This window comes from Borostomias antarcticus (assembly GCF_949987555.1).
Source record: "Borostomias antarcticus genome assembly, chromosome: 19".
NCBI lineage: Eukaryota > Metazoa > Chordata > Actinopteri > Stomiiformes > Stomiidae > Borostomias > Borostomias antarcticus.
Window position 1 is genome coordinate 18,649,336 of NC_140252.1, and position 17,436 is coordinate 18,666,771.

A 17,436-nucleotide genomic window follows, 5' to 3' on the forward strand; every position below is an offset into this window, starting at 1 on the left:
CTTAGTCTCGCTCAGCCCACCAGCACTTTGGTTGACTGCTGTCATTTTAAATGCGCTTTATGAATAAAATGTGCCTTTCCTTGCCTTGTTTGACCCTCTGGCAATTCCAGATACCAGGTGTTGACTGCGCCGGCCACGACACCAAAGCTGTGGAGACCGCAGCTAATTCATATTCATTCGCACTTTTATACAGCCACAGATAATGAATCTGCACATTCGGTCCTGACTGGGGAGTCGAGAATCAGAAAGTGTGAATAGGTCGAACTCTTCATCCGTTTCTTCCACTCCGGGGGCAATGACGATGGAGGATACAGTAAGTGCTCCAGGAAAAGCAGGATGCAGCTAAGTGTCTCGCAGCTCTCCCACAGTGGTTCCCTAAACGTCTCATGTATTTAAGCTGGGAGGGAAAACCCCCAAGCAAAACAAAAACTAACAGAAGACACGATAATGTAGTGAAATATGTAACGCGCCAATTCAGAGTCACAGATTTGCCTGTCAAAAGAACTCCATCTGCACCACAAAAGGACTGTGGGGATGTATCACCAGTGAGCCTGGCCCACCATGGAATCCCAAAGTCCAATTTATATCTGGATCAAACCGCCCTTGAGAAGCAACGGAGCGCTGATGCGAGGGAATAGGCATTCATACGAATGGAGAGGGGGACCGAACTCTGAACAGAAATGAACGTTACAAGTGGAAAAGGAGCTTATGTAAATGTGTCCGGTAATAACAGCATTGAGGCGGCATTAGAGGGAGAGAGGAGCTATGTGGTGGTGTTAATTAACAGGGGGCTGGTGTATTTGCTATCACACTGGCGTTTTAATGTGTGTGTGTGTGTGGGGGGGGGGGGGGGCGGGGGATAATGGCAATGATGATGACTAAAGGTATAGATGTGCACCTATAATTACTTTTTTAGGGGAGGGAATAACCTGCTTCCTTTTTTCACATTTTCATGAATACACATTTTCATGAATAGCCATTTCTATGCGTCACCCGTCACTGATGAATTCTGTGTCTAAATTGAACATACTGCACATAAAATGTAATGTGATATTGGTAATTTGTGTGAATATTTTTTCCGGTTTTTTTTGCTTGCTAATGGCTTTTTTGTTATTGGCTTTTTTATTTTCCTGTGTGCTTGTGAGAGTGTCATCAGTGGAATTCCCTATTAGGCAAAGACAATACACAAGACTCTGCTGTAGTTGTGTTGTGATGCTTAAATGTGTGCTGTCTTTAACTGCCCTGCGTGTTGGCTGATGTGTTTGCTGCTGTTGTATGATAGAAGAGTTTGTGGTGGTGATGCTTCCATGTATGCTGTCTTTAACTGTCTTTTTAACTGTCTTGCATGTTTACTGATACTTTGCTGCTGCTGTATGTCTGTGCTGGTGATTGCTCGTTATAGTGTTGCATGTTGCGCACCTGCATGCGTGTGTGTTTGTGCGTGCGTGTGTGCATGTGCCGTGCGTGTGTGTGTCTGCTTGTATTCCTCAACCAGAACACATACATTTGTCTCTGCATCCTGCACACCCTCTCTCCATACACACACACACACGCACGCACGCACACACACACACACACACACACACACACACACACACACACACACACACACACACACACACACACACTATCTATCTATTTAGCTACAGCATGGGTTCCCAAACTCACAGTGACACACCCACGCCCCCCAACCCCCCAAATTTGTCCATTATGCAAGGCAGTGTTAGCTAGCCCATAACGTTACACAGCCAAGTTAGCTCGGTGGCACCTGTTGCTAATTAACGTTTTTGCACAATACATTCATGCCTGCGGGGGGAGGCTCTCTGCACTATCCACACATTTAGTACACATCTCTCCCATTATTTATTTAGATCTTCTGACCTTTAAAATCATGTTTCATTCATAAAAACCATAGACAATTAAAAAATAAAAAACAGGTTTTTCCTTCTTTTTTTTTCTGACCATCCCTCTGCGCCTCCCCTGAATTTCTTTGGGGCCCCCCAGGGGAGTTTGGGAATGCCTGAGCTACAGTATCTATCTATCTATCTATCTATCTATCTATCTATCTATCTATCTATCTATCTATCTATCTATCTATCTATCTATCTATCTATCTATCTATCTATCTATCTATCTATCTATCTATTTATCTCCAAACAAGAACAAAAACAACCTCATAAAAGGGGGCACTCTACAAGTCTACTGTACAACCCATTCTCTTACCAAGCTACTGCCTCAATCAATCACCTTTCACAATCTCATTGCACTTTCAGTTATTGGACAGCAATTTGATATTGATAAGCCATGCTCATTAGATGGAGGTTTATTATATTGTGAATCACTCCATCTAAGCAACATGGCTAATCAATATCAAACTGCTGTCCAATAACTGAAACAAGCAATGAGATTAGATCCAGAATTACAAAAACCCATCAGGCAGAACTGGGAGACTCTCACAGTAATAACCATCCAAGCAGTGGCCATGCTCAAAGACGGGGAACACACAGTAAAATAGAGGCCAATAATACAAATGTAAAAAAGTATTACAACTGACACAGCACATTAGAATTCGTCTATTTCCTCATCTATTTTTCAGGCCCAAGCCTGGGCTCAGAATGTTATCGAAAAAATCATGCAGCAAGTAATTTCCATCCATTCAGCATTCATCATTGATTCCTGCTCCCATCTGAAAAGCCCTGAGCTCTGAGTTTTCACTCTCTATGCTCTATGCTGTCCAAACAGCAATACACTCATAACGTTTGGTTTCCAGAGAGAAATACTCGTATTCTGGAGGGAAACATTCCATGGCCCAATGACCGGCCCATTCAATTTTAAGGTTGATTCAAGAACCTAAAAGGCAGAGCCAATATTGACATTTTTCCTCAAAGTATTTTCCCCCCAAAATTCTAGTTTGAGAAAGTAAACACGACATCGGTTGCCACAGATGTAACTTTTTGGAGGAAATAAAGAGACATTTCAGTGTCAGCCGGTTTGTGACTTTTAATGCCATATAGGATTGCGTCAGGCTAGAGTGAACACAGACAGAACAGAGAGAGAGAGAGAGAGAGAGAGAGGGAGAGAAAGAGAGAAGGGGGGAGAGATTGAGAGAGGGAGAGAGAGAGAGGGAGAGAGAGAGAGAGGGGGGAGAGATTGAGAGAGGATGAGAAAGATTGAGAGAGGGAGAGATTGAGAGAGGGAGAAAGAGAGAGAGAGGGGGGGATTGAGAGAGGGACAGAGAGATTGAGAGAGGGAGAGAGATAAAGGGGGGGATTGAGAGAGGGAGAGAGAGATTGAGAGAGGGAGAGAGAGAGGGAGAGAGAGAGAGAGAGAGAGGGAGAGAGAGAGGGAGAGAGAGAGAGAGGGGGGGCGATTGAGAGAGGGAGAGAGAGGTTGAGAGAGGGAGAGAGAGAGAGAGAGAGAGGGAGAGAGAGAGAGAGAGGGAAAGGGGAGGAAAAGGAGGCAGTATGTCAGAGAAGGTAGAGAGAGATGAAGCGAAACCATGGAGACAATCTGCAACAGTCTGCTTCCTTTCCTTCTGTTACCCGACATCACAGGGAACCAGAGAGACTAAGGCTGACTGAGAGACACAGCACGATGGATAGAATAGAATAGAATAGAATAGAATAGAATGTTTATAGGTAACAGGTACAGCTATAGGTACATTGGAATTCTTGTCATCGCTTATCCTTACAGTATCTTATCTTATCTCATTAGTGCTAATCAGTTCCTCATTCCAGTCCTAGGCTCTCAGACATTTAATTGTGCCTGGTTCTGTGCCAGACGCACAAGGGATACCCAGTTCTTTTAGACAACTTAGAAATAAATGCACAGCAGCTGTGAGGAAACTGAGAACTGTACTCAAACCCTGCAAAGTTCTGGGGTGCTGTGAACTTAACTAAAAACAAACCCTCTAGTTCACTGCCCTTATCTATTAATGTGGATGATCATGTAATCTCTAATCCAAATTTGTTTTGCTTTTAATAAGCACATCACTGAGGCTGGGCACTTATTTGATAGGCTGGGCTGGCTCCCTTGGATACTGATTCTGGTTGCATTCCCGTTTTGGACCGTGTCTCTCATTTCTCCTTTCAGCCTTTTAGTCCTAGTGAAGCGTTAGGAATCTAGCAATCCATCTGGCCCGAAGTGTTCTACTGGTGAGGACAATCTACATTTGTTTTTTTATAAAACTGTCATCCCCAGTCTTCAGTGAGCCGTTGTGATGCATTTTTAATCTCTCCATTGCATCAGGTATAGTTCCTCAGGTTTGGAAATCTGACCACATGGTCCCGTTGCATAAAGAGGGTGATAGGGATAAGATGGAGAACTATCGTCCTATCTCCAGATTACCATGCTTAGACAAAGTTCTGGACACCTTGGTAAATAACCAATTTAAATCTTTTCTTTCAAGTCACTCAGTTTTAAGTACTCACCAATCTGGATTCAGAGCTAATCACAGCACCCTTTCTGCTGTTACTCTTGTGACTAATGACATCATATCGGCATTAGACAACAGGAAACATTGTGCAGCCCTCTTTGTAGATCTTTCAAAAGCTTTTGATACCATAGATCACAACAAGCTTTTAAACAGCCTATCTAGTATTGGTTTGGATAGAGGTGCTTGTGATTGGTTTTAGGACTATCTGTCGTCAAGGTGTCAGTGTGTGAAATTGGATAACATTCCATCTGATTTCTTGTCTCTAGCTAAAGGTGTGCCCCAAGGCTCAGTGTTGGGTCCTGTCCTTTTCACCATCTACTGTATATTAATGATATAGTCTCTGCACTAACTGGCTGTCATGCTCATCTATATGCTGATGATACAGTTGTCTATTGTATTGCGGATACTGTTCAGGAAGCCATTGAGAACCTGCAGCTTTCTTTTAATATGCTACAAGAAGCTCTCACCAATCTGAAACTAGTCCTTAATCCTAGCAAATCTAAATTAATGTTATTTTCTAGAGCCAGAATTACTGATAATGACAGGCTGCGTTTATTAACAGCTAATGGATCGTGTATTGAGAGAGTCACTGAGTACAAATATCTTGGTTTGTGGCTGGATGATAAACTCTCTTTCAAGACAGTCTAGCCTCTGAGCTGCGGCAGAAAATTGTCTTCCTGTACAGAAACCGTTCTAGCTTTCCTATGTTCAGCAGGAAGAGAATTGTTCAAGCTTTCTTATCAGTATTAGACTACGGTGACACAATCTATAGACATGCTTCTGTGACTACTCTGAAACCCCTAGACTCTGTCTACCATTCCGCCCTAAGATTTATTACGGGTGATAGTTATGGCACCCACCACTGTGTTCGTTATGATAAGCCTACCTTATCAAAAAGAACACAGTCTGGTCTCCTCTCTCTTTAAGGCGTAACTATCACTGGAATTTGTTTATTTTCAAAGCCATTATTGGTAAACTTCCACCATACATCTTGTCTCTGTTGGACTGGAGCCTTGGTACCTACCAGACCTGATCAAACGATTGGCTTGTATTTAGGGTTCCTTGTGTGCATTCTAAACTTGGTAGAGCTGCCTTTTTCCATGATGCTCCTTATACCTGGAATACTTTACAGCCACAATATTATTATTATTATCATTATTATTATTGTATATTGTATTTTTTCTGTTGATATTTGTGTAAACTGTGTGAAAATTAAAGGTTCCCAAACTGGAAATGTACAATACTATCCATCGTCCAGCACTCGTATCAGTATCACCCTCATCTACCACGACAGGGCCACAGCTAGCTAGCATAGCGGGCCCACACCCTGCAGGAATAAAGTGGTTTTAGCTGGAGGCCGCAACTGGCCATCATGTGAAGAGCAGGTGAGGGAGGTGTTCAACAGCAGAGTGCCAGAACAAGAGCACTCACGTTCCTAAGCCTGCCGTCTGTGTGTGTCCCTCTCTCTATCTCTCCTTGTCTCTCTCGTTCTCTTTCTGTCAGAGGGTCAGTCTCTCTCTCTCTTGTTCTCCACTCGTTCTCCACTTTCACTGTTGTGAATCTTCATCTCCTTTCTCCCTCTCTCTCTCTCTCTCTTGCTCTATCAAAATCTCTATCCTCTCTGTCAGCCTCCTGTTGTCCTATCTGTCTCTCTTTCTCCTCTGTGTCCCTTTATACATTTCTCACTCAGTCACTTACATTCTCTCTCCTTCGTTCAACCGTGTGCTCTCATAACCTCTTTCTTTCTCTCCCTCTCTCTCTCTCTCTCTCCTTACGTTTCTCCCTCTCTCTCAGGGTCACTCTGGACTTTCAGCTCTAATGCCACCTCTAATCCTCCCTACCTCCCCCCTCTATCACACACACACACACACACACAGAACCACACAAAGACACAGACACACACAAGTGTGCTGTACATCAATGGCGGCTCGCAGTGATGAGAGGCAAGGGCACAAATTAGCATAGAATGGCTGGTTCTACTTTGATGGGCTTATGTCTGTCAGCCAACCTCCAAGCTTGTCAGACCACAAATAAACGCATACACACAAATACACACACACACACGCACGCACGCACACACACACACACACACACACACACACATGCATGCACGCGCAGGCACACACACACACACACACACACACACACACACACACACACACACACACACTGTTTAGTGCTAGTGTTACCCAAAAACAACATTCTCTCAGTATTTCTCCCTATCACTGTCAGATATTTCTCTCCCTCTTTCTCTCTCTCTCTCTCTCTCTCTCTCTCTGTCTCCCTCTCTGTCTATCTCTGTCTCCGTCTTCCTGTCTGTCTCTCTCTGACCCAGAAGCATGCCTAAACCTCTGCTTCCCTTTTTTCGCCAATGGAGACTGCCATATGAGCTAAAAAAAGACCCACTCTCCAATAGAGAAGAGAGGAGAGACAGGGAGAGAGCGAGAGAGAGAGAGAGAGAAACAGAGAAAGACAGAGAGGCAGAGAGAAGCATTACGATGGATAATTCATATGGCATGATACTGGAAAAGAGTACCTCAGTCTTCCCCCTCCAAAGACCTTCAAATATGAATATGACACGAACAATAACAAGCCCAGAGAGCTGATGGAAGCCACCAGCCACAGCCACCAGCCCTGCCGGCTTTCAAACACCGCTCTCTCCCAAAACTCTGGGGGATGACAGAAAAAAAAAGAGAAGGAGGAGGAAGATGTTTTTGTTGTTGTTGCAGCGTTCAGGCAGCGTTCAGCAAATCACTGCTGCTCACCTAAGCTCCTAGGCATTCCAGCTGTCTCTTATCTCATATCATTGTCCCCTGACATAGACACAGGCTGACAGCCCTACGTATATGCACCTGTGCACCCGTTGAACTTGCAGCACGACGATGCGAAACAAATTGTCTGCCTTTGCAGGCAAAGAAGCATAATCTAATCTCGTCGACGTCTAGGACACAGACAACAAGTCACAGATTAATAGGGATGGGAATTTATACGATTTTAGCGATTCCGATTCCGATTCCATTTTCGATTCTGCTTATCGATCCGATTCCTTAGCGATTCTCTTATCGATTCTCATTGGGCAAAAAAGAGTACAAACAGGTTTATTAACATTAATTTTCTTTTATATGTAGCCTACTACTTTGAACATGCCAATTAGAGTGCTGTTTTTTAGATGTAGGCCTATTCACCTTGAACTAAAAACAAAACTGACATAAACAAATCAGTATTTTTTCAGACCGACTACCACCAGCCTGACTCTGAACGTCATCATCTCAATTACATGGATGGAAATGGAGATTATTCATATAGTGAGGGGGGGGGGGCAGAGATGGGATGAATAAGGCCAGGAGACAGAATCTTAATGCAGACAGACAAAGAGCTGAATGCAACTGTGCTGCTTGAATCGAATGAGCCGCATCAGATTGATTAAACCAAATATGCCTTTTATATTTATACGCAAGTGCTGTGAATGCTGTTGCTGTGCGTTAGGCTACTGTGCACGACGCTGGTTCCAGACAGGCTCTGTAGCTTGTTGGACGAGGTGACCTCCGCTGAGTGTCCTTCTCAAGGGCTTCCAAGGCTGAAGACAAAAGTTAACAGCTTAAACACAGGAGGAGGAGGAGGAGGAGGGTAATAGGAGAGACAAAAGTTTCCCCCTCCGGTTTTGTGTCTGTGAAATAAAAATGATTAATCGCCTGTGAACATTTTATCTCTGGCACTGCTGGTATGTGCTCTAAATCAGATCCTTGGTAGCCTTGGAGACACACAACGCATTTCCGCAGGCGGACGAGACGGCTTCAACCCACCAGCTGACCAACCGGCGTGATTTGACTAAGAGCGACGTCGCCCAGGGATCAAGGGAGGAGGCCAACGACGCCCGCGTCTTACCTGCCAATGAGGAGGAACTCCCTGGCCACGCCCAGCCGTCTCATGGCCATGAGGAGGCCGCGCACCGTCATGCCCTCGCAGAAGCACACGACCACGCGTGCCTTGGGCAGACGCTCGCGCAGCTTCCGCAGCAGCCGGTCGAAGTGCTTCTCGCCGGCGTTGCTGTAGATCTTGTCGGAGTGGGCGATGCACAGTCCCTCCTGAGACGCCAGCTCTTTGAAGGCCTCCATGCCGCTCTCCCCATAGTTTCCTGAGGAGGAGGAGGAGGGGCAGAAGCAGAGAGTTGAAGTTAACTTACCACACAAAATGGTGGCATAATGGATCGTTTTCGTCAGTGACCCGTCGTTTGTCCGTGACCCAGAAACTGTGACTGGAATTAAAGTGGACCATTAGCTGTTCAGGACACAGACAGTCAACAAAAAAGCACAATGTTTCGACTATTACAACCCTCAAAACAGTTTATCGCAACTCCTCTCATTTCAACCACATCTTTCAACATCCAGCAGTGAAGTCTGTCCAGACTGCCTGGATTCCCTCCACACTGTTGGCCTGGCTGCAGTGCTTGACTTGGACTGAAGTCGGTACCGGCCCAGTACACACTGGTGCTGTTAGTATTTATAGGTGCAGGAGCTCCAGGATGCAGTAGAACATTTGAGGTGCCGGTACTCGGCTCCAAGTCCAACGCTGGCCTGGCTGGGAGATAGCTCTGACACAACAGGCCATGTGTGATGTTACCATAATGAGACAGAGATTCAGGTGTGGCTACTGACTGTCCCCCACCCAGCGTCTTTAATTTGGCCGGTGTCACGTTGAGAGAGTGTCAGTCAGAGAGTGATTGAGTCTGTCAGACACCCCGTAGTACCAGAATCCACCACAAAAGGGGCGCCTTTTCAATTCATTTTTCCATGGACAAGAACATTTTGATTTTTACATTAAAAACTATGCTTGTTGTCTCAGAATAGTCTCAGAAAAGTTCACTCGGTAAACCATGTACTTTCTAAATCCACAGAGGTGTTTACTAGCCCCTAGATATGTCGGTATTTCAACATTCATTATATTGGACTGACCATAGAGATACATGGACTTTGCCCACTAGATAGAGACATTGAGTATGTGGGGTGGTAGGGGGGGTGGAGGTCTGAGTCAGTGAGAGACAGGGGACTTGTTACCACAAGGGAACATGCATAATGGGCAGGGGACAACGTGTTTACATGTGTACATGTTGCAATCAGTGAGGCAGGGGTGGAGAGGACTACCCTAGATCAGTCTACATCACGTTCAAATCAGCTCCTCAAGAGCGCAGTCTTCTTGTAGTACATAGGCTTATTATTTGATCTTGAACGTAGAGCATGCAGTTGTTGTAAGACAGTAAGGATTCTATCCGATATCCCTTAATATCTATTGGGAAACGTTTATGTTGAATCTTTTTTTATTGCATACTGTATACATCGCAAGCATAGCCTGGGGGCTACGCTTTTCAAAACGGGAGGTCTCTAAGGCTCCTTTCGCTCTTTATAGTCTCTGGGCTTTATTTGACTGAAGAAGAAAAGCACTGAACTGTCAACACACTAACCCATTTACTCTGGCACAACGACATTGGGTTTTCCAGTATTCTTGTGATTACATTTTTCAATTGCCTTGTTTCATTCTCCTGCTGGAAAACCATTCATGATACCCAATTATTTTTTTCTCTTCCGGTCGAGGCGCATGTGCCTATCGATGCCCGTTTGACTCCGGTCACTGAAACCTGCTTTTTTTTTTTTACATTCCACAAGACCGATGCTAATCTCGCCAGGTAATTTATGCAACCGCAGACCCCTGGCTGTTGCTATGGGCAACAGGCAGCTGCATTTCAACTGTCGGAGGTAAAGGAGAGTGTAGACAAATGTCGGGTTCTGGCAGGTAGGCTACTGTAGATGAGCGTCAGCACCTCTCAGGGGAAACACTATCAGGGGACAGTCAGGATATTAAACTGGCGCATTCACCTCGGGGGAGGGGGCGATATCCTATCTTGGACTCAAGGGTCCGTTTGAGAGGAGATCAGGAATCCAGCATGTTGATGTGGTGTGATGTCGGCCCCATCAGATCCCTTTTTCCTTTCCCCCATCGTAGTAGGCCTTCACTCCACACAAAATGTCTTCAGTTGACAAAACACAATGTGCAGGGCCGTCTTCATGCTGTAGCCTTGTTTGTGTCAAATACAAAGTAGGCCTATAGGCTACTCTGAAAATTTGAATATTGTGGAAAAAGTCCATTATTTTCCCGTGATTTAATTCAAACAGTGAAACTTTCATGTATTCTAGATCCATTACACAAAGTGAAATATTTCAAGCCTTTGTTTTAATCTTCATGATTGTACAGTATGTTCAGTATGTTCATTTATACACTCAGTACTTGGTGGGGGCTCCTTTTGCACAAATTACTGCATCAACGTGGAGCGTGGCATGGAGGCAATCAGCCTTGAAATATTTCACTACATGTAATGAATCTATAACGTATGAAAATTTCACTTTTTGAATTAAATTACGGAAAATAATGAACTTTCCACAATATTCTAATTTTCTGAGATGCACCTGTAGTATAGGCCTGTCCCAAGACGCCACCACAGTGCCTGCACTCCTACTCCTACACCGGTATACTGTACTGTAAGGCTACATGACCTACAATGACTAGCGCCCAGCCACTAGCTACATCCTCCTGTAACACGCAAGGGCCCTGTTTGAAATGCAATCTTCCTTCTTCCCCTCTGTGAAGTGACTCATCTTACACAGGGGAGGAAGGGTGGGGAAGAGGGGTACCTTTGATCTAAAATGACTGAACAGGTGGGAACAAATCCAAATTCAAATCAATCAAATCAAAACGTGATTTCTCCAAGCAAGTGAGGAGGAATTCAAACAGGGCAGTTCCCAGAGACAGACTCCTAACTTAGTCTGGGTCAGGTCAGATCCCTGGTGCCCCCTAGCTGTCCCTCGGGGCACTGCACCTCCACACGCGGTCCCTCCCCTGCTCATCCACCTGTGAACTCACAGAGGGAGGTAGTGCGTTGGTGGGCCTGTTAAATATGGAGAGGCTGATCGATTCAGTAAGACATGCTTAGATATGCAAATAATGGAGATGAGACAGCCCCCCCCCCCGTTATTTTGTAATAGAATATAATTTGCATTTCATTAAACACAGAAGAGAGAGATGGAGGAGGGAGAGAGAGAGAGAGAGAGAGAGTGAGGGTTGTGCTAATTATCTTTCCTGTCTAGTGCCTGTCTAATTCCCCGTGATATGAATAGACACAAACAAACACACATGCATATTTGCAATCAGAGAACACTAACAACAATTAGAGTTCACAGAGCATCGACGAACGCCATGCTCTGCTCCAGGGCCACGGAGGAGTGCCAGCAGGAGTCGCGGATCTCGCAGCCCAGGCTGATGTTGGGAAGCAGGTGGGGGGTCGGTCAGTTGATCCGGTCCAACGTGTGCGGCCACCTTCTCCGCGCCCGCGGCACCGCCGAGCGCTCGTAAATTGAATAGACTCGCTACCTCTCTGTTTGATGTGTGGGTGTGTGTAAGAGAGCATGTGCAAGAGAGATACAGTGTGTATCCACTCCAGTGTGTGTGTGTGTGTGTGTGTGTGTGTGTGTGTGTGTGTGTGTGTGTGTGTGTGTGAAAGAGAGAGAGAGAGAGAGGAGGAGGAGGAGGGGAACAAACAGAGAGAGAGAGAGTACCCACCAACCCAAAACCTTTTGATACACATTACAGGTTGTGACTTGTGCATTCCACATTACTGCACAGGCCGTACCTGTTCATGCCCGATTAGTGTGCGTGCCTATTTTGATGTCTAAGTTGGTTACATAACAGGATAATGCATGTACCTATTTCTTTCAGTGGGAAAGTCTAGACAAAGGGGATTCGAGGTCCACACTGGTGCGCAGCAGAACAAATTACCCCCTTAACAGTTTATCAGCCGTCCTCGCGTGACAACGGCCTGCTTCTCATAATCACTATTTCTTTCCGATTTCCAACACAACCAACAATTGACTAGACCAAATCAATTTGACAGCTGAGCAAACACACTCTGAAAATCCGTGCCACTTAAATGCCCACTAAGGCACTAATCTCGCCACCCCCCACTCAGAACTTGTTCACGTGAGCGTGTGTGACTCACCTTCCGTGTGCACCGCTGACACATAGGTCCAGTTGTACAGTTTGACGATGTCGAGCATGGCCCGGGCCTGCAGCGTGTCGGAGGGCACGACCCGCAGGAAGTACTGGAACAGCGTCTTGTCGCTCAGGTCGATGCTCGTGGCGGAGTAGGCGATCTGCGGGATGTTGAAGAGCTGGAGGAGGTTCTGCACCTGGATGGCCACGGAGCTGGAGCCCGGCCCGATCACACCGGCGATGGGCTTCTTGGTCGGCGGGGGTTGGTTGGACGCCGTGCTGTCGATGCACCACTTGGACCCGTCCTTGTCGTCGCGGATGGAGATGAGGGAGTCCCGGATGAACTCGATGCTCTGCTCCAGCGCCACGGAGGAGTGCCAGCAGGAGTCGCGGATCTCGCAGCCCAGGCTGATGTTGGGAAGCAGGTGGGGGTCGGCGTTGATCCGGTCCAACGTGTGGAACATGGCCTCCACCCTCTGTATGCCGTACTGCTCCCGCACGTCGCCGCACTTGCGCTCGGCCACCTTCTCCGCGGACGGCTGGTGGTGGACGGAGAAGAGCGCGCCGATGATCACGTCGCCGTCCATGCGTGCCACGCTGCGCGGCGCCGCCCGCGGCACCACCGAGCGCTCGTAAACGGCGCTGCTGCGGGAGAGCACGGGGACGCCGAGGAACAGCGTCGGGAGACACACGAGCGCGAGGAGACCCATCTTTACGCGTGCCGTGGTCCACATCGCGTGAGCGGCGGCAGCTGCGCGGGCATACTATCCGCTCGTGGCAGCGGAGCGGGAACGTTGGCTGACTGTCGGTATATCCGCGTTTAGCCCAGTGACCATGATCTGAGAGCACAATGCCTGGAGCATATTCGCACACACCTGCGGAGCAGAGAGATGAAGACATTGCTGTGAAATTGCACACGAACATTAGAAAGGCAGCCACATGAAGGGTCCGGGTTTTCCCCTGAAACGTCAACATCAATACGCGAATTCAGAGGAAAGCATTGGGATTATAATATTAACATCAGTCAGTCCTTTTTTATATTTGCCTATTTGCTTAACTGACATTTGGTGGTTTGTCAGATGGCGTCCCTTCCCCGCACTGTCCTGCATGTAGGCTACTCTTCTCGTCCAGTGAAGAAAAAAGAAACCGTGCCAAGTCCGTTTCAGCACCATGGACAGCGCGCGCACGCTCGAGCTCACGCTGAGGGAACGCCTATGGACAGGTGCTGCTGATTGTCACTAACTTAGTCTACTATAGGCTGTAAGCTATCTGCTACGGATACATGACTCAGTTGGGACAATATGATAGTATATTGAGCTAAGCTATCTGTTGATAGAACCGAGAGATGTTTTGTCGTGACTGGGATCAAATCCTAATTGATCACAGATTAGAAATGCAACGATTTCTTAAGAGACTCGTAGCCAATCCTTCTCCATTATAGGCAAGAAAATAGGATGACCCTCATCCGCCCGAACGCGCCATACACCAACGTCCTCATTCAAAACATAAATAAATAGGCTAATCATATGAAACCAGGGTTAGTCTACGGCGTTCAGAAACCGCGAGGCACTCACCTGTCTTATAATGGCCAGTCTCTCGCGGTCAATCCTTGTGTGACGGAGTTTCACTCCTCGAGCCACTGCTCTATGGATTTGGGAGGGAGAACTTGGGACGTTCCAGAATCCTCTACGTTCCAGAATCCTCTACGTTCCAGAATCCTCTACGTACAGCGCGTGCCTCCCTCCGTCTGCTGTGCAGCGCGTGGTTCCCCGGCTGTGATACTTGAGTTTGTGTCTCGCTCCGGCAGCGGACGTTTTTTTTTCTCCCTCCCTCTCTCCTCCAGTGAGAGCACGAGAGCCCTCCACCTAACCCCCCCCCCCCCCCTCCACCTAACCCCCCCCCCCTCTCTGCCACTTTTTCCCTCACCACATCTAAAAAAAAAACGGTTCATAGGAACTGCAGTCTTAATAGGCCAAAACGCAAGCGTTTAAAGAATCACCGGGATACCGGTCACTTATTTTTAGACATTTACTGTCAGTCTTCGGACACGGGTTAATTAGCGTGAGCCGGCAACGGAGCACTGAGCCGAGAGCCGCTTTGACAAGACTGATTATTTGTCTACAGAAATGTCGACCCGGCCCGTTAGCGAGACGCTCCCCCAACCGCCATCTCCGACGATGGTGAACGCCGTCGAATTTTGTCAACGGTTAACGAGGTAATGGAGAGGCAATCATTCAAACACATTCCTTCACAACAAAGGGACGAACAGAAAATATTTATAGCGGGGTAGGCTATCTTATTGATAGGCTATGGGTTAACGTCGAGTAGGTGAGCCTAGCCTACCCTAGGCTACAGAGGGCCCAGACGTGTTCAGACAGTGGCAGTTTAGAATTCTCATTTTAAAAATTAGGCTAGGCTCGCTCAGGATTTAACCTAGGTTTCCCGCCCTGACATTAGGTTAGTCCAGGCATTAACCCTGACGGAACTGGAGGCTAGTAGGCTATACACTGGGGAAATCTCAAGTGTCTTGAATGACAGCTACGAGAGTCCACTAATCCTCCGAGAGGCAAGCAGCTGGACTTTAATGACTGTATCTACATCTGTGTGTGTGTGTGTGTGTGTGTGTGTGTGTGTTAGAGAGAGAGAAAGAGAATGAGACCAATTCACACCTTTTCTCCTCAAAAACCCTTCCTCCCTCTTTCAATGTCACGCAGGGATGGAGAGAGTGAGAGATGGAGATAGGAACGGTTGTCATACGACCTTACTACTGTCACCTCCTTGGTCTTGAGCATAAAGTGGTTGATTCAAAAAATATAGCCTACCACTTAACATGCGTGACTACGACCAGACAGAGCCATGAGAAAACGTTTTATAGTTAGCAATGTGACAGGGAACCATACCACCAGGCACAACATTATATTAAGGCAGCATTAAGGCAATCTAATTTTAGTCCAATAATTTTGAAAGTATTGTCTAATCTACTGTATAGTGAATTCAGTCATCCACTCATGGCTGACATACGTATTCGTTATGTTAGAAAAAGATGTTTGAATCCAGAAATAGCCTACACATAACATTTCGTCAATCGTTAGGCTATTGATTAAATGCAGAAAATTTAAACATTTTCAGTACCAAAGACAGCGACGCATGCTGTCTCTGAACATAATCATCGACTGCCCCCTGCTGTTTGGGCCAATCACGTTATGCAGATATCCCCTGTTGGCCTATAGCCTAATTACAACGAGAATTAAACAGAAACACTTCCATCAAAACAGTCACCACGTCGCTTTGTTCCTGCTTTAGGCTTCGGTTAAAGGCCCAAACCGAATCTGACACATTATGGTCCATGCCACAAAGTATAGCCTAAATGTTTGTAAAACAATCACGCCCTCATGTGGTGGAAAAACAAAAACAAAACTGCCAACAATATGGAGCGTCATATGTCTACACTTAATACAAAATGGTATAAGGGGTATACAATTTAGTCTCATACCGTCCCAGTAAGGTCAGTGCGGCATATCAAAAAGATGCTTGTGCTATTTACCCTTTTGTTCAGTGTTCAGACCTAAATTTGACGATGTGGGCATATATTAGGCTAAATTGTAGCTTTTGTAGAGAAACATAGGCTATAAGGATGACGTTCTCCATTAATGAAACAAATGATTTGGCCTAAGTTCTGCACAGCGGCAGGAGAGTCCCATGCAGAGCTCCAACAGATGGCGCCCCCCAACCCTTGGGTCATGACTCATCGTCTCCTGCGTGGTCCCCCTGCCTGGTAGGAGGACTGGATGAGTCCTGTCAGGTCAGGTCCAGCGCTCCAAAACACAAATAGGACAAATATTAGGCTACGACAAGCCGCTGTGACGCCGACACTGCCTGTGCCCCAGGGCCGCGATGCTGATATTGACTGAGACCATCAGTGACATGTTTGAGAGACAGGAACGTCACCCTCAACGCCGGGAACTCTGGGTGAGAGGTAATTTACGGCCAAAGCCTGCATGGGGGGCTGATGTGCAGCTTTCATTTATGCAGGACAGTAATCAATGTCTAAACTGAGGGACAGATTGTCAGTGCCCGACAGTCCATTCAAGTGCCCTATTACAGGCCCCTAGGCCTATGACTTGCGGAATTCTGAGCTGCCTCATTTTGACGGCCTTGCGTTGTTATTGCATATCCTTCAAAACGATCAATGTCACTATTTTGACCCAATGTACTGTGAAAAATCGAGTGCTCTGGAAAGTAACAGATTTATTTTAGGCCCTATGTCCTCAAAATGAAGACCCATCAATCAATCTTTCAACATTTGGCAAGCAGATCCTTTATTTTCAGTAGAACTGTCATCGGTGACAGAAGATAAGAATCTTCAAACAGTGAATGAACACACATTCATCATAGTTGTAGGTTTTCCCCCTTTGCAAATGTAGATTGATGGCCCATCAGGAGTTTGTAAGACACTAATAAAAAGACCATCCGCACGTCTTCCTTCTGTTCCTTGTTAAGACTACAGAATCTAAACCAGAATCTATCTAAACTACATATTTTGCCTGCATTGTGCAAGCACACTACATTTTCTTCAGAAAATGTCATGCTACCGTATATATATCGATTATTTTCCACTTTTTTGTTCGATCATCACTACCAAGTATTCATTCCTTTTTGGAAAAGTAGCTGCACACACACACACACACACACACACACACACACACACACACACACACACACACATACACACACTCAATACAGCATGGCCTGTCCTCTCTTCTCAACCAGCCTTTGAGGATCCCGAATGTTCCAACTACTAGAGGGTGGCAAACTAACATTATTAAAATACACCAAAGTCAAACTATATTGGAATACTCCAAAAAAACTGTGCATAAAGACTAATAGATAAACTAAATGAAACTATAGGGAAGTGTGCATGAGGTAGAAAAGGTGGAAGAAGAGACAAATGTCAAATACATGAG

The 17,436-nt window shown here is 46.1% G+C and overlaps 1 protein-coding gene across 1 annotated transcript in view; it reads right to left on the minus strand.

The window, feature by feature from the left end:
- Positions 1–13,206, minus strand: part of grm1a (glutamate receptor, metabotropic 1a) — a gene marked incomplete at both ends in the record, with an annotated part of 34,855 nt that extends 21,649 nt beyond the window's left edge. Inside the window, 2 exons of the mRNA XM_084454055.1 lie at positions 8,321–8,570; positions 12,480–13,206. Of these exons, the coding sequence (XP_084310181.1) occupies positions 8,321–8,570; positions 12,480–13,206 (977 nt within the window). The remainder of the gene's footprint in view (positions 1–8,320; positions 8,571–12,479) is intronic.
- Positions 13,207–17,436: the final 4,230 nt, after the last annotated feature.